Raw genomic sequence first — 27550 nt, 5'->3', positions numbered from 1 at the left:
ACAATTCTTTTTTAAACTAATTTCCATGTCTTAAAATTATATTCTCAATAATATTTTCGTCTTCCAAATCTTGCAGAATAATAATCAAGCAGAATGTCAAATAGTAATGGGATGGAATGGTCAAATAATGGAACATTGTTCTTTGATTATCCAATTTCATTTCTATACTAAATGGAAGAACATTCCGCAAAATTTAATCATTATTCAGCTTGTTCCATGCATATTTGTAAAAGTAATTAGCGCTGCGAAATAGGATTAGAAGTCCAACCAGGTAATTTTAGTAACGCGGTTGTCAAGACAGTGGACATGCAACTGAAATAATTGTAGCGGAACATGCAGAATTAAACTTTAGTTTCATTTAAAAGAAATTCGGTATTTAAATTACACTCATGAAACAAAAAAATAGTTTCTAATATTTCGTTTAAATATTTTTAAGTGATAAAATATATGTATTAATTACAAAGCTCATTTTTAATATTTATTCTCGTAAAAAATGTCTCATATTTATATAAATATATGCCAGAACGGGCAATTTTTTGTACGTTTTAAATATTTACAAATATCTTCCCAAGAACTGTTACTTAAACTTTACATTGGTTGTGATGTGATGTACATTCTGACAAGTTTTCTTAAGTGTTTACAAATAACTTTGATGTTTATGCAAAAAGTTTTTTTTTGTAAGCTGGTACAATGAATTTTATTTAAAGAATTTACGATATTTGCGATTTTTTTCATTTTTCAGTCAGTATTTGTCAGTGTCAGTCGGATTTTACGTCAGTTGTGTGTTCAACCTGCTTTTTAAGCTTTTTGAGCTTTCAAAGCCACACCCAAGTATTCGTTTGGCTTAAATCGGCATTTATTTCTAAAACAATTAATGTATCTTATCAGCAAATTAATATAATTTTCTTCTCTTTCCTAGCCGAACACATTTGTTTACATGTCTTATACATATGTATATCTCTCATATGTATTTGTATATGCCTCTAGTATATTGCTATGTTATGTATTCTGGTAATTTTAAATTGATATTTACCAATTTCTGACGTCTGTTGAAAAATTACGTACTTTGTTCAATCAATACACTCATCATAACCATACCAGACCGCATACATTTTTGAAAACCCTTGAGATACGTTTGAAAAACTCTTGTAGTTGATACAAATTGATGGGTAGTGAAGCCAACAATTGTACGTCTATGGAATAATAGATTTACTAAAGCAATTACAGTAAGATTAAGAGAAATATTTATGGTTATACTTAATATATTTGGGACACTGTAATCAGATTTTTCCGTATGTAACTAGGCGTCATTAATTAAAATTTAACAAATTATCTACAGGAAAATATATCCAAAGATGCAAAGTATAGTTGAGAATTTCAAATAACCATAGATGATAACAAAGAAATAAAAAATGAAAAGATGAGTAGATTTCAGTATTCTTACTAATCATTTTAACACAGTATGTCTGCGTTGAGAGAAAAAAATTTAGAAGATTAGAAATAGTGGTGCTTTTATTAAAATACAATTCACTTTTCAGTTAGAAAAATATCAATTATTTTAATGTTTCTATTAAACAGATTTTGCAAGCTGCAAGCAACACATAAAGGATCATCGCTACCACACTTACACGACAAGTATCTCTCATCACAGTACATGTATCCCGAATGAGCAATATGTTACACCTCAATTCGAAACAAAGAGCGTAAATATTCCAGATACATTGTCCAATTTATCACATACGAAGAGTTAAATGAGAACTAAACCAGTTTTGCACAGAGACAGCCCCTTCTAAATAGAAAAACTTATTATCACTACTATTTATTGGTGTATCCGTAATTATTATTAATGGAAATTTTAGATGACCACTTTTCTAGCTTTTATGCCTGTAATTTTTTGATAAATTCGTAATAATTCATCTTGTGAGAAATAGCAGTTTTTATGGTCATAACTCCAACATCTGACAATTTCTATTGATACATAATAAAACAGAATTGACAGTGTCTAAGCCCTATAAATGGATTAAAAATATAAGATTTCGAAAAAGCACGATTTTTGTCTTAATTTGAATATTTTCTCTACATTTCTTTTATGGTGCACCATTTTAAGGGAAGAAAAAACCATACAAAGTTCAAATTAAACGTAAAATCTTTCCTATGCATTTTAAATGAATAAAATAATGAGGATAATTGGGTGCCTTATTGACATGGTGAAACATAAACGAAAACTATTATTTTAAAGGAAAACAGCGTTTAGACCAAAACATGCACAGAGTTATTGTAATCAACCTTTGAAATCTGTACTCTTGTTGATGAGAATTTTGTCTACATAAGAAGTGATGTTAGGTATTTATAAGCGCGGTGAATTAATTTCAGGGGATTTTTTTATTTTATTTTTATTCATTTAATTTTAGCTTATTACACTTTTTGTTACTCGATGGCCTATTTTTGTCAACAATTACTTACACATCACGACAATAGATATTTCTTAGAATATCCAATGCTGTGTTTGTTGAGTTATATAACATGTATATGTGTAACATTGTAATAATATCAAAACATTTTTATAACATTTATATCATACACTTTCTACTAATACCTCTAAATTCAACTTTTAATGAAATTATCCACCGCTCACTTTCCAAACTCCTAAATTAATGATAAAAGTTTTCTATCGTGCAATGTTTACTAACAATTTCGAAAACATTTTTCTGAAATACGAGAAAGAATGAACGAAGCTTCCATATATTATTTCATAAAATAATCAAACTTTAACTATTAAAAGTTTAATTAATTATATTTTATTACAATGGGCTCGTTAGAACTAAATCAAAATATGTAGCGGCTAAACCATACAAAAGAATGTAAATGCGAAAATTAGACGTAAAACCTTTTCTACGTGTTTTAAATGAATAAAATAATAATAAGGATAATTAGGTGCCTTATTTATCCTAGTAAGGGGCCGTTATTTTAATACAAGCTCGTACTTCTAAAGAAAAACATTGGCGTTTAGATCAAAACATACCCAGAGTTCTTTTAATCAACCTTTGAACCCTTTACTTGTGTTGAAAAGGATTTTATTTATATAGGACTATATAGTGACTTTAGGTATTTAAGAGGGTTGAAAATTAATTTCGGGGGATTTTTTATACAAATTCCAGACATTTTATTTTTCGAAGAATTGTCTACCATTAATTATATGTTTTTCATGTTAGAAAACATATCTTAAATTATCCACGGGTACCATTTTAGGGAAACGAACTAAAGTGTCTACAACCTCGCTGATTCGCTGGCTTATTGCTTCAGTGGCAGATGGTCTCCTGTGTTACTGATCCCAAGTACTGGATGTAACTCGATGCTGTCGCGGTTTACAATAGCGGGCTATCCGTTAGTTGTCAATACTTTGGTATTTTGGTCATTAATTCTCAAGCTATATGGCTCTGAGATACGAACTGTATATATCGGGAAGAATGCTTAAAATCCACATCTGTACCAGCAAATTAATCGTCAAACAAAGATCAGTGAAACGAAAAAAAAAAACTCGATAATCTTACCTACAGAATTATTATCTTTGATTTTAAATGTTTTAATTCAGTGTATAAACAAGAGAACAGACTGGGAATGATTTGTTGAAGAAATGAACAAACCAATTCAACTAAATGTATCCCTTCAGCCAACTGAACAATTAAATTTTGAAGCAGATAAATTCGTAGTAGATATTCAACAAGCTACTTGGAATAATAATAGTTTAAAAACATAACCCAAAGACTAAAAAAGAAATACTGGAAATTAAAAACAAAACCATAAATGACTAACTGAGAAATTTAACAGACGATAAAGAAATTGATTACTCATTCTAGAAAGCCACAAAATATCTAAAGCGCTCATGTCTACAGAGTCGACTTATAAGAGACCTATGTGGGAATTGGGCACGTGACAATCACCAAAAAGCAGAAGAATTTGCTGAATATCGAGAAAAAACTTTCAAACCAAACGAAACTAATATTGAACATAATTTGACGGACATAGAAGCTGAAAATTCGATGATTGAATTAGTCACGCCGAAAGAGTTAGTCACCAAAGTTATTAAAACTGACTTTAACCCCACGAAATCACCAGGCTACGATTTAATAACAGGAGAATTACTGCAAAAACTACCAAGAAAGGAAATTATAAAACTCACCAACTTGATCAATACAGCATTTAGATTAAAACATGCCCCAGACATTTGGAAGATAGCGGAAATTATAATGATCCCAAAACCGGGAAAGTCAGCAAACGAAATAAAAGCCTATAGACCTATATCACTGCTGCTAGTAATATCTAAGGTTTTGGAAATACTCCTTTTAAAAAGAATAAAATCGATAATAGACAGGAAAAACATAATACCACCACACCAGTTTGGGTTTATTAACAAGCACTCAACAAATGACCAGGTCTTCAGAATAACAGATGTGATTGAAAAAGCCTACGAAAGTAAAAAAGTATGCTCAACAATATTCTTAGATGTAGCACAAGCCTTCGATAAGGTTTGGCATGAAGGCCTTGTTCATAAACTACAGAAAATGCTACCAAAACAACACACCGAACTATTAAAATCATACATTACAACTGGAATGTTTAGAGTCAAACAAGAAGAAGCTTACTCTACAATAAAGGAAGCTAAAGCAGGTGAACCACAAGGAAGCGTACTGGGACTACTTTTGCTACATTTGCTGATGATACTGCGATTATAACTGTCGGAGACAATAGTGAAGAAGCCTCACGGAAATTACAACTAGCAAGTGACAATATAAATAATTGGACACAACCTTGGAAAATAAGAATTAATGAAAGTAAATCTGTACATTTGCAGTTCACCTCTAAACAGACCGTACATGCACCAATAACATTAAATAATACTATTATTCCATATAGCAACAAAGCTAAATATCTCGGAATGAATCTCGTTACAAAACTTCGCTGGAAGGAACGCATATAAAGAAGAAAAGAAAAGAACTGGAATTGAAATATCGGAAAACGTACTGGCTAATTGGAAGAAAATCACAATTATCAGTACATAATAAATTGCTATTATATAAGCAAATACTGAAACCTATATGGACATACGGAGTTTCATTATGGGGATGTTCTGCAAAGAGTAACATAAATAAAATACAATTTTTTCAGAACAAAGTCCTGAGATGTATTGTGGGTGCACCTAAATACTATAGGACTGATTACTTACATCGGGACCTTCAGATACCCACAGTCAGTCAAGAAAACAAGAGAATTGCAAGGTGGCATGAGGAAAGACTCCATTCTCATACAAATATTGAAATATTGCAACTATTGGATACCACCAGAACAAGACACAGACTCAAAAGAATTAAATCATCTGATCTTGTGTAGTGTTGTGTAGTGAGGTGCATATATTAAAAAAATTCAGCAGTGACATGTATAAACATTATTTCACCAGAGACTGAGAGAGGGCCGATGGGTCCTCCTAGTTATATACCTAGATTTAAGTTATCATAAAAACAAATTGTAGGTTAGACGGACACGACTAGTAATAATATATTAACTAAATAATAATAAAAAATTCTGTGTATGGTTTCCCCGTCTGCTAAACTGATTTGCAAAAAGATAAAACCAAAATGAATCTTTCAACAATTTTTTTCATGTTACGTAAAAAATATATCTTTAAACTTTAATACTTAATTAAATTAGGTTAACACTAATGCATTTTCAAAAGTATCAATCATAGAATCAAAAGTCGATTTTAAACAATTCCCCGAGATAGGTTGTTTAATTATGAAAATAACTTGAACGCTATGTAATTGAAACCTTTGTTTCTTGCCCTACTCGCTCTTTTAGCATCAAAGTTAATCGAAAATCCCAACTTTCATCATCTAATTACAATAAGTGTGTTTATTTTTGTTATCAAAACGTTCAAGTTTGGCAAATTTCGTGGGGATTAAAATAATTCAAACTATAAACAGACAAATAGTCGTATAATTTCCTGATTCGGTCTCATATTTACTTTCAGCCTTACCCGGTCGTAAATCACGTAGGAAAACAGAATCTAGGTTTACTCATGTTGTTTCTCAACGTTGAAGGACCGGAAGATTGTGTCGAAGCTAAACATAAACTAAGATTTCAAGGTCTAAATTTAGTTCTATCTATATAATATTTAAAGGGCATGCCCTTTGTTACCTTAAATATCCCGCGCTCATAATATGAGATTATTACGTAAGTTTCATACGAATTGAATATGAATAGGGCTTTGTTTCAATTTAAACATAGCTTGGCCGGAAATGGAATTTTATTATGACCTATATTCCGTGTAGCTTTACGTACCTTTCTATAAAAAATTACGTTCCTGATAAAATATATAATAGAAAGTTATTTGCAAACTAAATAAAAAGTTAAAACAAAAGTGTTCAATGCAAAGATATTACCATATTGACAAATTTAAGAAATGTAATTGTAAATATAGATAATGAAGTGGAATTAAAAAGGTTATCTGACGTAAATACAAGTAACAGGAATACGCCAAATAGAAGCGTAGTGTTACCAGACATCCATGGTAAAACTGAACAATGAAGCAGAAGAATAAATAAAGAAGAAAATATGAAAATAAGTGCATTTTAGGGATAGTGCAAAACACTAAGGGATGCCCAAAGGTTGGAAAAAGCACGAAAGAGCAAGTGGATACTTATTGCCTTATACTTACAAAAGAAAATACAGGAAGAATTGAAGGAAATTACGAAAGGAAGAATAAAAACAGCCAAGGGGAAGAGCTGGACAAGATCAAGGGGGATTATAAAAAACTAATTATTGAGAATAATAAAATTAAGATGGAAGTAAAAATATGAACAATAATCGATACGATATATAGAGTAAAAAGTAAATGCAATGTGGTTGTACAGAAATAGACCTTTAAAACCAAAATTGAAAGTGCATGAAAAGACATATGCTACATACGATATAGTAGTACCATTAAAAAATCCGGGAAAGAAACTGGGAGGAAGAACCTCTCTAATAGAATTAGCAAATAACAATGATAAAGAACTAATCATGGGGATATGTCTAAAGATCAAAGACAAATCCGTGAAAAATAATAATGAAGAGAGAAAAGAGAAGAAGAAAAGCAAACCAGGGAAGATGATATTTCAAAAATTAATAATACATGGGCAGATGTGAGCATGTGAGACGGCAGGACAGGAATAATTAATATGGGGAAATTGGAGAGGAGATATTAAAATGATTACTACGAAAAGGATATGACGATAGAGAAAGGTAGAATACAAGAAATAATAATAAAAATTCGAAAAGACAGTAAATCGCCATAGATTTACAAAAGTAAAAATAATCGTAAAAATAACGACTAACGGCTAAGAAAATATTTGAGAAGGTTGACTGAACAAGAAATAAGTCGTCTGTCATTTTATAACAATTAACGGCCATATATTTACCTATAGTGCAATAGATAGAAGCAAGAAATCATCAGCACAAATATGTTATATAGTAACTAAGCAACTAGAGCAAAAAATTGAAACATGTAATCAAAAAGAATATTAACAACAAAGATAACAGGGAAAATGCTTCGGTGATATGATTGTTATCAAAGAAAAATATTGGAACAAGGATCTAACACAGATAACTGGCGAAGCTGCTGAAATGGAACTAAGAAAGCTATTTTCGATGTTTCCGTGAGTGCTATATATTGAAGTAGCATGTCCAGTGGAGTTCGTGTAATGAGAAATGGAGAACAAAAAGCAAGACCTGAAGATGGCCGATGAGATTCTGCCGGTAACCTAACCAAACCTCCTTCTGTACCAATTATTCGTATATTTAACATACATATCTCATTAAACTTAGGAATATTTATGTTGAATAATATGAAAACAGGACAAGTATATTAATAAGAAAATAATGCTATTAACTTCAATGTGAAATATGAGATAAGACAATTAAAAGCTAATAATACTAAATTACAAATAGACTATTTCATCATTTATTATTTATTGAGGAAACTCTTAATGATCAAACATATTGGGAAAAATCGAATCGCTATTCGAAAGATAATTATTGAAGTAATTATATAAAAACAAAAAAGTTCAAAAAAATAATATATTTAAAGTAATATATTTGTTGATAATAAATAGTGTTGGGAACTATCGATTGAAATCGACTATCGACTGTTTCAGTCGCTATTTTTGGTTCGACTGATTTTACTACTTTTTACCAGTGACTGTTTCAGTCGATTGTTTTCAGTCGCTATTTTCGGTCCGACTGATTTTGTTACTAGTTACTATCGCCTGTTTCAGTCGTGTACTTTTACTTACTATTTTTGGTTCTACTAGTTTCATTCGACTGATTTTTAACGTTCTGGCTCTGTCGTCCTAGCCGCGACCTTGACAAAAATGTACCCAATTTATGTTTACATAAATTTATATGTAATTTATATAGGTTTATTGATTTTTGGTAGTTTGCTGGTAAATAACAATATATTTTATATTAATATAGCAGCATTCTGAAATGATATTTTTCAAGATTGTTAATGTAATAGGGTAAAAAGATTAAAATTGTGAATGATAAATAATAAAATACTTATGTATGAATAATTTTTTTTTTCTATGATTAGTTATACGTAATTTTTATTTAGTATTTATGGTTATTGTACTTCTTTAGTCTTTAGGTTTTGTTTAAGTTCTATAGTATTGTCTGTATTTATTATAGTATCTTATTTGAAAATAGCAATTAACATATTAAAATACGATAGAACATTTGTGGAGTATTATTCCATTTAGTAGAAAAACTCCAATCTTTTTTACAGATCCACAGAACATTCAAATAAAAAAGTAATTCTACTTCGTTTAAAATTAAATTATTAATTGCATGTTAACAGTATTCGGTAATTATATTTTTCCTTTTCTTTTTTAAAGTTAGTACGTGAAGGAATTTGTACACCTGCGTCTCGCTTATGCTACCGTTGAACAATATAAGCACTTATAAAATTAACTGCTCCAAGCAGTTATCTCCGTCCTTTCCTCTCTCACAATTTATACAAGAAAGGGTTCACACATCTTCGTCTGACATCACGAATTAAAAAAAAACAGTAGAACCGTAAATTTTTTGAATAGTAATTACTATTTTCAGTCGCTAGTTTTTTGACTATTGACTCTTTCGACTGTTTTGCGACTATCGGCTGTTCCGACTATTTTCAGTCGATAGTTACCAACGCTAGTAATAAACTAGATAATTTTCATAATAGTCAGTTCAGTCTCACGTCAGTACCTGTATGAGTAAGACTGGACGTCTTTTGGTATGATCTCTATGTTGGTCTCTCCCACTCTTAACACTAAGAGCCGTGATGCGAAGCCCACGTTAAGCAGTTAATAGGGCCCAGATATACTATATTTGATAAATAAGGGACTCTAGTTGATAATCTCTATTGGGTAGACAATGGGAAGTACATGTTTCAAACAAAGAAAGTTCATAATATTCTATAATTTAACAGTGTTCAATTCACATACTAACCATACGTATATTAAAAACAATGATATTGAATCCATATATTTATAAGGTAGTGTTTTTTTAGTAGGTGGACCTCAACGAGATATTCAAGTTTTTTTCAATAAAGTTTCTAAACTATTCTTAGCTTATTATGTGTTATTTTAGTAGATTAGGATGGTTGGCTTTTGTCCAGAGTTACTTATGCTACACCCAACATTACAATATCAAAAAAATTACTCACTCTTTATTAATATCTCTAAGTTAATTACAACACTTAATACAATTATTAATCGCTCACTGTCTAACCTCTTAAATTGATGATAAAAATTTTCTATCGTGCAATGTTTACTAACATTTCCGAATCCATTTTTCCAAAATACCTGAAAGAATGAACGGGGCTTCCATATATTATTTCATACAATTATCAAACTTTATTAAAATTTTAACTAATAACATTCAATTACAATAGGTTCCTAGAAATACAATAGTTCCTAAATCAAAATATGTAGCGGCTAAACCACTCAAAAGTATGTAACTGCGAAAATTAGACGTAAAATCTTTCCTACGTTCGTTCCTGCATTTTAAATGAATAAAATAATAATGAGGATAATTAGGTGCCTTGTTTATCCTGACAAGGAGCCGTTATAATAATACCGACTCGTATTTCTAAAGGAAAACATTTGCGTTTAGATCTAAACATACTCTTGTAATCAACCTTTAAACCCTTTACTCGTGTTGAAGAAGATTTTGTCTATATAAGTGACCTTAAATATTTATAAGGGCTATGAATTAGTTGGGGAAGATTTTTTCTGTAAATTACCGACTTTATTGTAAAAAAATATTTACGTTATTATTATTTTTGAAAAAGTCGTCCACCGTTAATTCTTTGCTTTCCATGTCACAAAAACATTATATAATATTACATATAATCAGAATTGTGTTTATTTTGTTGAAAATATTTCTAACCGCAACAATTCACCAAAATAAAAAGGTACGCAACATGGAATAATCCTGCAGGGCTTTTTCCCTTTTACCCACGCATTATATCAATAGGTATTTTCAAAGGCGTTATTATTTATTTCTTGTATTATTAACAATAATAATGGTAATAAGTCAAAATATATCTCAAAGGAATAGAGTAAATAATAAGAAATAGCTGCTCGTACAAAATTAAATGGTGGATGCTTTTATCATTTAAGAACAAAGGGATGGAACGAGACAAAGAGATACCCCAATCAAAATATTAGGAAATTAAAAAAAGCTCTTTATTGAACATGACAGGTTCTAATAATATCGAGGGAGCATTTTAAGAGCGGCAGTATAAAACATTTATCAATTTTGCAGATTGGCAAATAGCCACAAACTGTGATATCAGGAATAGATTTAAAAAGCAGACGTAAACAGGAAAATATTTAAACCCTTTTATCTCCGCTGTTTTACTTTTTTTCTGAAAATGGTGTTTCAATAAGTATCAAAATTAAAATTAAATAATTCCACTGCAAAATCATCTTTGATCGTTGCTTTCATTCAATTATTTAGTTTGGTATCCTTGTTATTGCTAATTTCTGGTAACCTTTCAATTATGGTTTTCAATTTAATTATTTTAACTCAATAATTAGGTGATTACTGGTTCCTGGAGGTTAATTTCTTTGATGGAAATTTACTCTCAAATGGCCATGGCTTTGTAACGGTTAACATCTTTATTGTAATGTCACCAGTACATGCAAGAACACACAGTATTCTGAAAACATCCAGAAAAATATTTGTTCAGACGTTTTTGGATGGTATAATTTCAATTTTTAGCTATTCAACAGCAATCGCATGTCGCATGGATCCAATAATTAGTGGCTTCAGTTCTTCTACGAATTGACTTTTGTAGTAGATCAAACCAGAAAAATTTCGCAACATCTCCCATCATAATTCTCATGTAGAATAGAAAGGCATCACCAATAACTTATTCTGTATGCACTAACGACGTTCATGTCGATACGGGTAATCTTTTCAAGCAAATATCATAAAATAAACCATATAAGTTAATAAACCTGCACATTTTGCAGTCGCAAACCGCCAAAATCATAGATCATCTATCCAAAAATCAACATACTCTCTACTTACTGAGGATCCTTTCTCATGTTGACGTATATCTCATATATATATATATATATATATATATATATACACACACAAATATATATATATATATATATATATATATATATATATATATATATATATATATATATATATTATGTATGTATGTATGTATAGCCTATGCTAAGACAAGTGTCGCTGACCAAATAACCATTACAACTTTGGTATAGATGCTAGTGTGTGAATAGAAAAATTTACCTGATATTCGTGGAAATTACGTTAGCAAGTTAAATAATTTTAAGCTCAGCTTAGTACACTTCATTCTGTGAATAATTTGATAAAAGAGTGGAATTTTAATAAATATTTTTAGAAAGTTACGATGATGTTGCTCCACCTTATTCCTAGTGTTGGTTTTGGTTTCATTTGCCTAAAACTGAAATCAAAGAACAAAATGTGTGACAAAGAACTGCCTGGAACTCTCATATAACTTAGCAGTTGATGAATGAACTGTAAAAATGTTTATATGGGATTGAAAAAAATCATCAAGCAATAGAGGCAAAATGGCTACCACATATGCCATTTCGAACCGTTTCATTACTTGCTAGGCAGTAAAAAACATTGTCTGTAAATTCAAGCTGCATGAATATTCATGATGTCTATGTAAATTGAACAAACTGAATTACATATTATTGCAAAAAGGAATATCAATAGACGCAAAATACTTTCTTGACAACTTCTTGACATACGTCATCAAGATGTTTAATGTATTGCCTGCCGCAATTTGTAAATTCGTTTCAGAGCCAGACAATATTTTCCTTCTTATTTTATTCTAGTTAAAAGAGACATAATAGCGTGTGATTAGTTCAAACGCGCAAACGAATGAGCCTGTCAAAGTCGTCCGGTTGTCAGACGTATGCAAAATTCTTGAAAGCAATAGTGATAAGAGTTTATATCTCTAACCTATAAACTATTGTGGCTTTATAACTAACTGTCGTTTTTAGATGTACTATAAAGTTAAAATAATTCAATATTTTAATAAAATAATCAATTATTTTATTTAGATTAGAATTTTATAACAAAATAAAATAAAAAAACTGAACTAAAACACAGAGTTGATTCGGCAACATTGCGACGTTTTAACGTCACATATGTGGATGACGTATGTATAAAATAACTTTGAATAGACTATAAATATAATGCCTCTTGATTATCACTTGTTGAGATCGTCACAGCATAGCTTCTCTGACACTTGCCTTCCAAATGCTGATAAAAGAAAATTGATCGCTGCAAACCAATAACGTTCCTTCTATTGTTTTATCATCATTTAGTCAGAAAAATGGAAAATTGTGTAGAAAATGATATTGCTAATTAAAAAATATTAAACTACATGCAAGAAACTAATAGTTAAGTAATGTAATTGTGTCACGTTTTGAATAATACATACAAGTTTTTAATTTAATTTTAACCTACACCATATAAAAACCAATAAATGTTGCTTTTCTTTTTGTTGCAGGTGTTTCTCATCTAACAAAAATCTTAGAAGACAGCGGTACTGAACTGATAATCGTCGACCAGGTAATGTTCTTAAAGGCGTCGATAAAACGAGAAAAGTTTCTTATTCGAAAAAGTAGGGCGAGACCTTCTTCTTCCGGCAAAATTATCTTGTTGATTTCGAAATTTGTTTAACGGAAAGTATTTACAGCTTACTTGTATAAATATTTCTCTTAAACTTCCCGGATTATGTTTGAACTTTCGTTGTAGTTATTCTTTATTTTTTATTGGTATTATATTTTTACAAAAGTTATATTCTTGTTTACTTCAAGTTTTTTTTTTGTATTTTAAACTGTTTGTAAACTGTGTTCAAAAATATTTCTCGTTAAAAATATGTTTGATTTAGTAACGATAGCAGAGTAATGCAATAAATATAATGTTGGAAATATAGTCCATTGTTTTCTATGATCTTTTGCAATTTTTCCTTGAAGTAAATGCGATGGCAAAATATCTGGGCCATAACAGGTCAATTAATATGTCCCCGGCCTGATACATAGATGATGCTACTAGAATTAAATCCATATATTTTTTAATTAGCCTTAACCCTCAAAAGATGCGTGTATAAATTTGATAGCTGTCGGACCATTATAGCATTTATAGCAATTATAGCATTTTGAGTGAAGAAACTTTTCTTATTGTGTAAAAAATGGACACAAAGGAATTACGAATGTTGATAAAATATTGCTTTTTGAAGGGAAAATATACAGTTGAAGCAAAAAGTTGGCTTGATGCCGAGCTTCCGGACACTGCACATATCAAATACTCTAAAGATATCAACTGAACGTGTACATCATATCATTCACGAATATTTGGTTATGAGAAAGCTCTGTGCAAAGTGGGCGCCGAGCGAGCTCAATTTTGACCAAAAACAACGACGAGTTGATGATTCGGAGCAGTGTTTGAGGATGATCAAGCATAATAAATCCGAGTGTTTGCGTCGATATGTGACAATGGATGAAATATGGCTGTATCATTTCTCTCCGAAGTCCAATCGATAGTCATCCGAGTGGACTGCACACAATAAACCCGCCCCAAAGCGTGGGAAAACGCAACAGTCGGCTGGCAAGGTTATGGCATCTGTATTTTGGGATGCGCATGGAATAATTTTCATTAACTACCTTGAAAAAGGAAGGACCATCAACAGCGGCTATTACATAGTATTATTGGACAATTTGAAGAATCGAAAAACGACCACATTTGATGAAAAAGAAAGTGCTGCTTCACCAAGACAATGTACCGTGTCAAAAATCCATGTATTGGACTTCAAATCGCTTCCTCATCTACTGTATTCTCCATATCTTGCCCCCAGGGACTATTTCCTGTTCTTAGATCTCGAAAGAATGTTCACTGGGAAGAAATTTTCGTCAAATGAAGAGGTGATCGCCGAAACTGAGGCCTATTTTGAAGCAAAGGACAAATCGTACTACAAAAATGGTATCGAGATGTCGGAGGGCCGCTATAATCAGTGTATCACCAGGGAATTATGTTGAATAAAAGAAACTAATTTTACAAAAAAAAAATTGTTTTACTATGGTAGGCCGGGAACTTTTCAATTAACCTGTTATATTTGACGACCTTGTCCAACATTTTGAACTATTTATATACACCGAGGCAAATTTTATTGCATTGGGCGAAATGAATGGTATTGCAAGTCAAATCATTATCATCGAACCATAGCTAGCACTCGAGGACATTGTCTAGATCTTTCGAAAGAGAAAAGGAAGCATTCGAAAGAGGCGTAAAGATGTTATTATTAATTATGTAGCGACCTTGAGGCATGTCGAAAAATTATAATATTTCCTCTTGGAGAAGCAAAAACCTCCTACAGCTTGAGACGTCCTCGGTTTATCACTTCAGTGGTAGATGCCACTATTTTCTATATTATTGGTCCTAAATACTTGAACCCTTGTAGTTGTTGTAACAAGATTCCGTTGAGATTTAGAATAACAGGCGATCCGAACCCAAAGTCCTGCATGTCTGTGCAGCAGTATCATTTCCCTGCATCCTTAAGTGGATTTTTATTATGCAATTCTATGTACAGTTTCTTCAAATAGTTGATGTAATCTTTCCCAGTCACGGTCTGACCATTTTTCAGGAGTTTGTAATATAGCAACAAAGTAATATAGCTTCATGTTTCGTCATATCACAAAATAATCTTCTTTAAATGGATATTCTGCTTTTCTGCAGGCTACTTAGGCTTAGTTGGGCATTCTGAAACATTGGATCTGAGCATGTCAAAATCACAAAAGACCGATAAATTACTTCTTCTTATATTATAAATATATTTTTTTTAAATGCATGATTTTGTATGATTGAAATTATGAAATTATTATCTTTGAATTAGAGTAAAAGAAATTATGATTTCTTTCATAATTTCATAAGAAATGTTATTGAATATATTGTTGTGAATACAAATAAAACAGTCAATTAAAATCAGATTTAATGACGGAAATGCAATTTATTAATTATGAGAATATATGAATATCAATCTAATTCTTGTTTCTTTCTTTTTCTCTTTGTGGTATGCCGTTCTTTAAATATTAATTATTCATATATCATGGATTATTCATATCGTAGATCATAGAATATTAAACTAATACTGGCCAATATTACGATAAAAATACTAAAAGCCCATTTGATTTCATATTGCATTCCGTTTTTGTTTTAATTATATAATTAACTAAAAAATTTAAATTATTAATGTGCAGAATAGATTATTAAAACAATCTATGAAAGGTTTAGGTACACTTCTTTGTGGTAAACCTGCTTTAGCTTCTCTTATTGTTGAATAGGCTTCTTCTTGTTTGACTCTAAACATTCTGCTTGTAATGTATGATTTTAATTATTACTTTTGATTAATTTAATTAAGTTCGGTGTGTTGTTTTGGTAGCATTTTCTGTAGTTTATGAACAAGGCCCTCATGATAAACTTTATCGAAGGCTTGTGCTACACCTAAGAATATAGCTAAGCATATATTTTGAGTTTCGTAGGCTTTTTCAATTCAACATCTGTTATTCTGTGGACCTGGTCAATTGTTGAGTGCCTGTCAATAAACCCAAACTAGTGTATTGGTATTAGATTGACTAGTGACTTTATTAGACTTGATTAGTGACTTCTCAGGTTTTGCGATCATTATCCATCATAGTAGTTCATAGAAAACTCTATTAACAAAATATACACTGCTTCTTTTTAGCGAAATAACATAAAAAAGATGTAGATTTGTCGTGGCCCATTAAATACCAATCCAATTAGAATGTTCACTCATGGATTAAGCGTAAACAGAAAAGTCTTTCGGGAATATAACGTAAAGTAACTCAAACGAATATGAAAGGTCATTACATCCAGAAGCCGCAATAAAACTAATCGAAAACATGTTATACGGATGGCGACCAATATTAAATAACTAGTAAATTAGTGCATTTAATAGACTTTAATTAATAACTATACCATATACCTTAACCATATATTTATTTATTATTGAAGTACCTTTACTATCATTACAAAAATATAACACATCCTAATATTTAAGAAATATAAAAATTTATTTTTCTCAACGGAAACGTTCTGCTGTTTTAAGCTTCGATTTTTCTGATGCTTCTCTACATAAATATGATTCTCATTGGACACTATATACTTAGAATTGATGAATATCGATATCTAGAAAATAAAATAATAATTTACTTTTTAAATATTTCTTTTTCAAATAAAGCAGTCAAAGAAAACCTTTAAATAATAATATTTGGCGTAAGTTAGAGATATGAATACGATGTGTTGAAACTATCCAAAAAGACACTTGTGTAACAGGTATGAGTATATACTATCGGTTATCCAAGCTATGAAGAATTTGTAGGAGGAATTATATCTATCAAATCACTAATTGATAACTATTCAGAATGTTAGGAGCATTTTGGCGATATATGAACAACCAAAGGCTAAAAACGACTATTCCAAATGCGAGCATTGAGAAAAATGATTAATAAGAGTAGATGAATGGAGAAAGTGTATTACATTATTAATTTTAACTAATTAAAATGAAACGAGTGTTTCATTATTAATCACTGTAAATCAAATTAACAGAAAGTGTGGCAACAAATATTTTAAAGGCGAAGAACAACAAGTTTATAAAGTTATTACAATAGCAACATTTTAAGAAATACAATATCAATAAATATACATTTCAAAGACAATGGTTTTAATACTGCAAATATTAACATAACCTCGGTATATTATATAAGGTTAATATCTAGCATTTTTAAAACAGAAACCGTATTTTTTTGCAGTGAAAAAGCGTTATTTCCTAGAACCGGAATGTTGTTAGGTAAAAGGAATTTTCCATTTGTGTCAGGAATAAGAATTTTTATAGAAGTCGGGTGCGAAAGGCAGGAATGAAATTGGAACGACAAAAAAACGAGAATAGTAAATTTAGTATAAAATCAAAATGTCAGAGAATGCATAATATGCTTTAATATAAATACCATTTTTGCTATTCAGGTCATAGAAATGAAACGAGAATTGGGTTACTTGGAGGGTAATTACGTTTTCGTTATGATTTATAAAGTTGTGCACTATATCATTAATGTAGTTAATCAACTTGTATAAATATCAATACATTACTCGTATATTGCTTCTATTTTTCGTTGTAACTAAAGAGTAATTAGTGAACATATACGTTTAACGTTGTAAGTTAAACTAATTTTGATTTTCAATATATTTTGAATTTTATTCTTAGTTCAAATAAGAAATACATTCTGTCATAATCCTAACAATTTCACGTCTACATTATGTAATTTATATATGTCAGGCCTTCGACAAGGTGTGATACGCTGGACTGCATGTTAAACTGAAAAAGCTTTTGCGCCATACCCACTTTCAATTACTCAAATCATACCTCATAGACCTACACTTTATTGTGAAATAGGGTGACGAATACACTAACCTCCATCCAATATATTCAAGTGTTCCGCAGGGCAGTATTTTCGGTGCCCTGTTATATCTATTGGATACAGCTGACCTACCGACCTCAAAAACACTACTGTTCATCTTAACAAACTCGAATTGTGGTTGAAAATATGGCGTATCAGAGCAAATGAGACAAAATCTACCCATGTGACATTCACCCTTTATAAAAAAAACTTGTCCCTAGGTAAAAATAAATAATTATAAACTCCCGCAAGCAGACAACGTTAAATATCTGGGAATGCATTTTAATAACGTTTAACATGGAAATATAGCGACAAAACGTAAGCAGATTGGGACTAAATCAAATGTATTGGCTAATAGGGCGTAAATCTCAATTTTCCTTAGATAACAGAGCTTCTGCTGTATAAGTTAATACTTAGGCCCATTTGGAGCCATGGTTTTGAACTGTAGGTTACCACTAGCAAATCTAACAAACATATCCTCCAGATGTTCCAGAATAAAGTATTGCGAGTCATCGTTGATCTCCCATATTACGTCTCCAACAAACTAATTCAGCGCGATATCCCCAGTCCGATAACGGAAATCATGTTATAATACTTATTGCCCACTGGTAGATTGTTAAAGCTCTAAGAAATTAATTTAAAAAATTCTGATTATTATCATCATCATCAATGTAAAGTTGATGCTCGAGTAGAGTGTTGTGTATTTTACAAACCCTTCTCGATGATCTGGGATCCGCGTCTTTTTCGAAGCTATTCGCTGTGTCGTCCAATCAGGACGATTTCGCTTTAGAAGACTATTATGAATTCGCCCAGTATAATTGCGTTTCTGAATCAATTCCTTAGTTGTGACGTCTAAAACATAATAAGCATCACAGTTAAAGACCTGAAATCTCGGAGAGCCAGGTTTTAGTCTTCATTGTGATTCTTCCTTTATTTAACACGCATCATTTATATTTAATATGCATCCTTCAGCTTGGCCGATTCGATTTATCACTTTAGAGAGAGATGCCACTTTATCCTCCTGTGTTACTGATCACACATACTTTAGGTCCTGCATTTGCTCTGACCGTATACCGTTGAGATATTCAGGCAATCTGTCAGTTGTCAATGCTTTGGACTCTAGTTTCTCTTCAATGCGAATTATATCAAGAAGAATATTAGAAGCCTAAACATTTGTAGCAGCGAATATAGCGTTATTATCACAATATAAAACATCAGATCGGTTAAGGAATTTGTAGCATCCTACTGAAGGCCATATCTGGTTTTAAATGTTTTCTCATAATTGCATCATATACTACGTTGAAACACAGTGGAGAGAAGAGCAGCGAGAGGAGATATTTCCTTGGCAAACACAGGCTCGGCTCTCAAGTGAATTTGAAAAATCATTTCGCACCTACACATAGCTAATGGAACAATCCTAAAAATATCAAAATTGCTCGTCTCTTCTTGTTTCTTCACAAGGTCTTTAAAGTCTTATTTGTATGATCTGTATTAGGTACCTGTCAACTTAATATATTAATGAAAAAAATAAACAATAAACTTGAACCTACCACCATGAATCAATAGCTGAGGTTCAGGAAAGGTATCAACTATTCAATTTAGAGATGAGCTGGTCAAGCACCTATTAACGTCGGGTTTGAGGATTTAAAAGAAAATTTGACCAAGTATTATCTTCAAATTCGTAAAATTCATCCAGATTGTTACTGTAATTTATTAGAATATTTGGAAATTTTCTAAAAAAGAATAAGATTGGCTTCAAAAGACCTAAAAGCAAAAACCCGGTTTCATCAAGCGGGTACATAATAAGTACCGTAAAAATATATTTTGCAAGTCTTTTTGGAAAATAATTTTTACAACTATAAACATTCTTTTTTATATTTATTTTTGTAAATTTCCGTTTAATTTCCGCAAACTTCTCGAAACATCCACTGAAATCGGAAAACCGATCTAGAAAAAAAATATATATTTTTTATATTGCGTTAAACCCTCTGGATAACATCCTTGGATGTGGTTGTCCGAAACAGATCAGTTCAATTTAACTTAAGAGCAAAAATGTTAAATGTCAAAAATTCTCTTTAAATAACTAAAATAGAAATAATATCCGAAATAAGTGTTATAACTGAAAAAGTTAATTAACGGCTTGTTTGCTGTGTTATAATTTCTTAACTAAACTGAGTCAGGCTTAATATATAATTTATCTATTCGCTATTCAATGTCTTGAAGCAAAATAACTCTAAGAATAATACAAGAACAGAACGTATTTAATATTATATTTAAAGGGTTTAATAAATATAAATAGGTTATATTAGTCTTCACAGAACATTTTGTTGATGTTCCATTCATATTCATTTTTAATTTGTTGCTTTTCACAGTGATTCAGCTGTAAGCAATTTAGCTGCTATTTATGATCAAAAATGTATTTTTATCAATTGTTATCGATATCCTTCTTGCAAAAAAATTCACTAAGGGCTGAAAAATGCTGTTCAAAAGCTTTTTTCTCCACACTTTGCAGCTCCAAGGAAGTGCTCTGATAGGTTCAATGTTATTATTTAATATAAGTAATTACCACTTAAGAAGTGATCTGATTATCATACTTGATGAGGTGATCGCAATTACTTTTATACTATTTTATATATTGAACTAACTTCACAATCAAAGTGTCATATTTTTTACTGAAAAGAAATGCACACATTCACTTCAAAGCTTCTCGCAATTGAAACTCTTAATATACTAAATAGCTGATTTTTTCTTCTATTCAAAATAAGTTTATTTATATAGATACGTTTAGTACAATCTTAATTTACAATTAATTTATTACTACTTTTCCTATGTACTTGGATTAAGTAACAAGCAAGACGAGTGCGAGAAAATACAACAGTATGTATTCCTCAATTATAAAATTATAATTATTTATTAATTATTAACTTAGAGCTATAGTTTACACAAAATGTATACACTTTATATAAGTTCGTATGGTTTTCTTCGTTTCAATCTCCTGACATCTTGCGCGCTGTCTAGCAGTTGTATTGCTTCCACGTTAGTATGATTTAGTAATCTTCTTTCGTGTTTCAAGGCGAAATATTGGATAACTTCGTAAATCCATTTGATTTCCAGGTCATCGTGCAGTTCTTCAATGGTTACATAGCGATAGGCATTGGTAATCAATCGAAGAACCTTGTTTTGACAGCATTGTATGACTAGTTGATTTGAATTTTTAGTGTAACCCCATATTTGCACCCCATAAGTCCAAATTGACTTTATAATTGTATTATAGACCAACCTCTCTGATTTTAGATCAAGTTGAGAGTATCTTCCGACTAACCAGTATAGTTGTTTTATTTTGGTTCTCATGTGTTTTGCTTTTTGCCTAACGTGATGCTTCCAATTTAATCTACCGTTAAGATGGATTCCAAGGTATTTAGCTGATTCTGCTTGAGGAATCGGGCATCCATTGAGTGATATAATTAATTTTTTATTATTTCGCCTCAATGCAAAATTAACGTGGACAATTCAAAATAAGTAATCATAATTTGTGAATCATATAATGATTTTTAAATACCGCACATAATATATGTAATTCATATTTCTTTTAAAAATCATATAAATAAAAAATATTTGTCAACACTGTCTTTAAACTAAAAAGTGATATATAATTGTTTCCTAAAAAACACCTTTATTTTCCCTATATCCTATAGTTGGGATTGTTTATTTATGAATTATACATATAACAAACCATATTCAAATAGAGGGAGACGAGTCTGACTAGGTTTCTTTATTTTACCTAAAACAACTTTAATTTTCTTTCTCTACGTTTTCCCTGTGAATAATGTATATATTTTTTGACTAATATATATGGTATATGTATAAATAAAATTTTGATTATTAAAATAATATAAGAAATAAAGAAATGTATGTACGTTTATTTTTTCAGTATATCTACAACAAATGCCATATCTTTCAGAGATTTTATTATCCCATGGGCCAACTTGATTGCCTATAATAGTTTGTATCTTTTAATAAAATATTAACTCATTATAAAAATGACTTTTTTCATTTAAAATTAAATGTCCCCAACAAATTATCCTATAATCTTTTTTTTGTTAATTTTACGACAATAATTTTCGTTCTTTTTATATAACTTGTCCTCTTTAAATATTTACCTCTAGATTTTCAGTTGACCCTTTATATGTTCTTGTATTCATCTTCATTTACTTCATTCACAAATGTTCTTTATATGTTATATCGCCAATAGAGTTTATTCAACATAAATTTTAACGAGTAAGTGGCAGTTTTAGTTCCATGTAGTATTAAAGCTTCTCGCCAATGAAAAGCTTAGTACACTAAAAAGTTCGATATTACTTCTATTCAAAATAATTAACAATATTTTGCGAATGATATAACGATTTTTGAATACTGCATATAGGTAATTGATATTTAAAAAAAAATCAATACATTATTATATATTTAATCCTATATATAAAAATATTTATTACCATTATTTTTAAATTAAAAAATTGATATATAATAGTTCCCTAAAAATACCTTTTTCCTATATCCTTTAGCTGGGATTGTTATATTCATGAATTATACATTTAACAAACCATATTCAAATAGAGGGAGATGAGCCTTCGGGACGACAAAGTTTCTTTATTTTACCTAAAATAACTTTAATTTTCTTTCTCTTCGTTTTCACTGTGAATATTGAATGCATTTTTACGAACATATGCGGTTTACCTATAAATAATATGTATATTTATTTTTATAAATATATCTGCGTTAAAAGTAATCTCTTGTTTCAATTTTCAGAGATTTGATTGGCCCATTGCCCGACCTGTTGATGAGAACGAAACAATCGTCATCGAGCTTTATTCCCGAAATCGCTTGTTTGCCGACAAACTAATAGGTACTTTCAAGTTACTTCTTCAGAAAGTGGTTCAGGATGGACGATTGCACATCTGTGATAGTCTGGTAGATAGCAATAATAAAGCCTTAGAGGTAAGTGATGATAATGATGAATGAATGTTAATAAATAGAATGATAAAAATAACAATTTAAATAACAATAAAATAATATATTATGTAAATCATAAAATTAAAATAGTTATACTGATATAATATAATAATATTATTTGATTTGGTTCTACTAAAAGCTCTTGGAGAGTGGGAGTTTATTACAAAATTTATTTTTTCTATAAATCCTATGATGGAGTTACATGTAGTGATGACATAGTTAGTTTCCAATAGTTATAGCTTACAATATAGGCAAACTAAGTTCATAGATCGAATACCAACTTTTAAACTTATAATTTTATTAGAATCCAAATCCCTTCAGTATAATTTCGCTTTTTGCATAGCCGTACAGCCTCATTCGACTAGAGGCTTAGATTCCATCATTATAAGGTCTCCTCTTAGAGCTGACATGAGTTTGAAGAGAGACACAGACAAAATAAACCAACCAACAAGAAAATTTATCCGGGACTTGTTTGTCGATTGAGAAGCGAATTTTTTAAAATAATCAAGAAAATTTCACCCTCTAATTGAAAATTGATTAAGTTCAAACTGTATATGGTAGAAAGAGAAAATATTAAATATGTTGATACATTCAGCTAGTTTACTTTAATTTTAAGAATTTAAATAACATTCCATTTTAACTTTATATTGTGGTTTGATACTCTGCTTGATGTTTTATTTAAATAAAATCAAACTGTAAGGAAATAAATAGATAAATAATTTTAGATTTGCCTTTAGTACAGTTTAAATGAGAATGTGTCAAATCTGCTGAAACATTGAAATAGTTTGTATTAATTTAAAGTAGCGTTTATAATAGATTTTTAGTTGAAATTGTTATAGCTCAGTGAATGGAGATAAAACGAAATTCAACAGTGGTGTCTACATTATGTGACCGTTATTTATTGAAATAATATAAAAATGTGGAAAAGACGAGGCTTGGGCTGTCGATCGTGGCATGTCTAAACCAAACGAAGGTCGGTTACTGAATGATTGGGAATACCCTTCAATAACATACCAGATAAACGTCTCGCGGTTGCCAGCTATTCGTTATCGGATTCTAGTTGGCGCTGCTTGCACACCGCCCGTTATTCCACTATGTAAAATTCGACATGCCTCAAGGCCTCTACAGCTTGAATAGGCAAAAAGAAATGGTTTATGAATAGTTATATTCCTAAGGAACATCTTCGGATTACTTTGGAATATTTTTCCCAAATAGTAAAATAATGCAATGTTATCAAACTCCAAACCGAACAATTGTACTGATTAGTCGATAAGATACTCCCAACTTGACCTAAAATAAAATATAATGGTATATCAGTATATTATGGAGCTTATTTGGAACTAAGGGGTTCAAATATAGGATTCCCCAAAATCAACTAGCAATCCAACTATGTCAAAACAAATTTCTTCAATTAATTACTAATGCTTATCGGCACGTAATCAACGAAAAACTACATGATGATCTTGAAGTCAAATAGTATTGTAATGTTATCTAAGATTTCGTCTCAAAATATGAAATAATGTTACTAAATCAAAGCCACGTAAAAACAATACATCTACTGGGCAACAAGCAGGAAATCAGAAAATTGAAGTGAACTAAACCACATGAACTTGTATAATGCATAAGCGTTTAATTTTGATTTTAGATTAAGTAGTCCAAATTAATTTTAATTTGGGAACGTGACGTATTCTTCCCATACTCGTCCTGTTTGTATTTGGTACAAAATATATTGAAATTTAGGAGTGGAGAATCACTACCGTTTTTTTCATGTTTCTCAGTTCAAAGTCAACATATCAACAACAGTTCAACATAACCGAAACGGGAACACCCGAAATGTTGAGATAATTTCTCAAAAATTTTGCATATCACAAATTGCAGACATGATGGATACACAAATAACAGATCTATGGATATCTCGAACGGGAATGGATTAAATACCTTTTTAGATGTACAGTTTTATCAGTAAAGAAAAAGTTTTTTGAGAAAAAACTTTTCCTTTATCGTTCCTGCCCTAAATATTATAATTATGATTAATAAGTGGATTATGCTGTTGGGGACTTTTAATTTTTGTCGTTATTTTCCAGAGAGAATATTAGTTGGCGTTAGATTCTATAAATAAACCTGTATTCCTGGGGTTAGTTGATTATTAATTATCTCCTTTATTTTCTTTGTTGCCTTGTTGAATTTTTCTTATTTTGTGTTCTTCCTTCTTGTAAGGTTTTTCGCAAGTTTCTATTTAATTCCAGGTGATATAATGTTAACTATTTAATATGATGTACTATTAGTAGTTAAAGATGTATCTCCGCCTAAGGCTATTAGAAAAAGTGCAATTAGCAGTTAAAAAGATCTACAAATAGACTAGAGACTGGAAAATACCGCTTAATAGCTCAAAATCTGTCCATGATAATTTTACGTTGCGGCGAAATCACAAAATAAACTAATTGTGTCACTTACAGAACAAGCAGAGTCAATTGCATTCCTCGGCATCTATCTTAATGGTAGGTTAAATGCGAAACATCACGTTGGACAAAAAACAGAACAGATCAGATTTAAAATCACGCAACTGTATTGATTAGTTGAAAAGAGTATCTTTTGGCTTAACTTAAAATCATAGCCAATTTGGACTGATGGGGTGCTAATATCGGGTTGCACTAAACATCCAACCAATCAACGAAGAGCTGCACGATGACCTCGAAATCAAATTAATTTACGAAGTGATCCAATATATCGCTTTAGAACACATTAAGATTGTACTAAGCATATTTAATGTAAAAATTAATTAATTACTGTTAGTAGTTGCATACTAAGTTGCATCTTGTAAGCTTATTAGTTGTAGTGAAAATATTTTGAATAAGAATATATATTTCCAATCTATTTTATTTCACCTATAAAACTGTTGTTCTATAATCGAAAAATTTTTCAACATAGTAATGATAAAGCAACTGTCAGGTTAATTATTCTTTTTACTTGAAGCATAATTATCCTTTCTCAAATAAAGGGAAAAACTTTTTTTTTGTTGCAGTATATACATTTTTAGTACAATCCTAATCCGGTCCAAATCGAAATACCCCCCGCCATAACTTCGCTTGGATACAATCATCATAAAACCAAACGATGCGGCATTTCTCAATTTTACACCAGCTATGTAACATGGTGTGTCGCTTAACGCGACAAAATCCTCCAGAAATTGTTTTCGAAAAGGTTTCCGTCGAACTTTTCCTGTAATTTAATTTTTGGTCTTGGATGGAAGGGTCTGCTTCGAGATGTCGCATAAACGTTGCAAACTGAGCGAACCCGAGGAAAAATGGTTCAAGTTTTAAATGATGTGTTTTTTTTATGTTTCGAGATATACGATTCGTCCGTAAAAGGAGGAAACGACTGGAAAATGCTGAGGATTTTCTGAAAACGGGATAAAATGACCCTCGCTACTGTTAATTTATTTTATGTTTGAGATATTTCCTGTGAATTTACAGTTTAAGATGTTGTTTAATTGGGGTTTTATTTCCATTTTACTATTAAAATGAATGGATGAAGTTCGCTCGATATTCTTAATTGATATTAAGCGACAATTACTAATGGCAATAAATTGATTCAGTTTTCCTTCACGCAGAACTTAACTGTTTTGATTTAATTATTAAATTTATATATATATATATATATATATATATATAAATTTATATATATATATATATATATATATATATATATATATATATATAAATTTATATATATATATATATATATATATATATATATATATATATATATATATAATTTATATATATATATATATATATATATATATATATATAAATTTATATATATATATATATATATATATATATATATATATATATATATAATTTATATATATATATATATATAATATATTTTGTATTAATGGAATGTAATTAACGTTTAACGATTGACTGTTTCGACCGATTCTTAGTAGAGGAACGGATGCGGCATTTCTCAATTTTACACCAGCTATGTAACATGGTGTGTCGCTTAACGCGACAAAATCCTCCAGAAATTGTTTTCGAAAAGGTTTCCGTCGAACTTTTCCTATTAATGGAAATACAACAGAACAGTAGTAATAAATTCACTTATAATTTAAGATTGTACTAAGCATATCTAAATTATGATGGAATTAATTTAAAAAATATCAATATATTTTGTATTAATGGAATGTAATCAACGTTTAATGATTGACCGTTTCGACCGATTCTTAGTAGAGGAAGAGCTATATATGAACAGCTCTTTGCAATTTCACCAAGTGAATCTCAAAACCGTCCTGGTAGTGAAACCTAATTTTCGTAAAATTCAAAAACTGAATTATAAACTGAATAATTCAAAGAAGAATATATAGTTATCATTCAATTAGTAATACAAAAGGAAAATAAATAAAGTTGCACGTAAGCATCTCCTTTCAAAATTTTTAATCGTTGATGTCCCAGGGTTATACCTTCGGCTCTCCA

At 30.4% G+C, this 27550-nt stretch overlaps 1 protein-coding gene across 2 annotated transcripts in view; it reads left to right on the top strand.

Moving 5' to 3' along the window:
* The window catches only part of LOC143199124 (otoferlin), a 131990-nt gene that overhangs the window by 10597 nt on the left and 93843 nt on the right, over window positions 1–27550 (top strand). For both annotated transcript variants that reach the window (XM_076408876.1, XM_076408878.1), the window contains exons 2-3: window positions 13103–13164; window positions 22869–23057. In XM_076408876.1, coding sequence (XP_076264991.1) covers window positions 13103–13164; window positions 22869–23057 — 251 coding nt within the window. The remainder of the gene's footprint in view (window positions 1–13102; window positions 13165–22868; window positions 23058–27550) is intronic.

Source organism: Rhynchophorus ferrugineus, unplaced genomic scaffold, assembly GCF_030347505.1.
Source record: "Rhynchophorus ferrugineus isolate W39M unplaced genomic scaffold, kcgeb_rfMv2 rfM6, whole genome shotgun sequence".
In the NCBI taxonomy this organism is placed as follows: Eukaryota; Metazoa; Arthropoda; class Insecta; order Coleoptera; family Curculionidae; genus Rhynchophorus; species Rhynchophorus ferrugineus.
The sequence above is the reverse complement of the archived record's forward strand: the minus strand, read 5'-3'. Positions and strand labels throughout refer to the sequence as shown.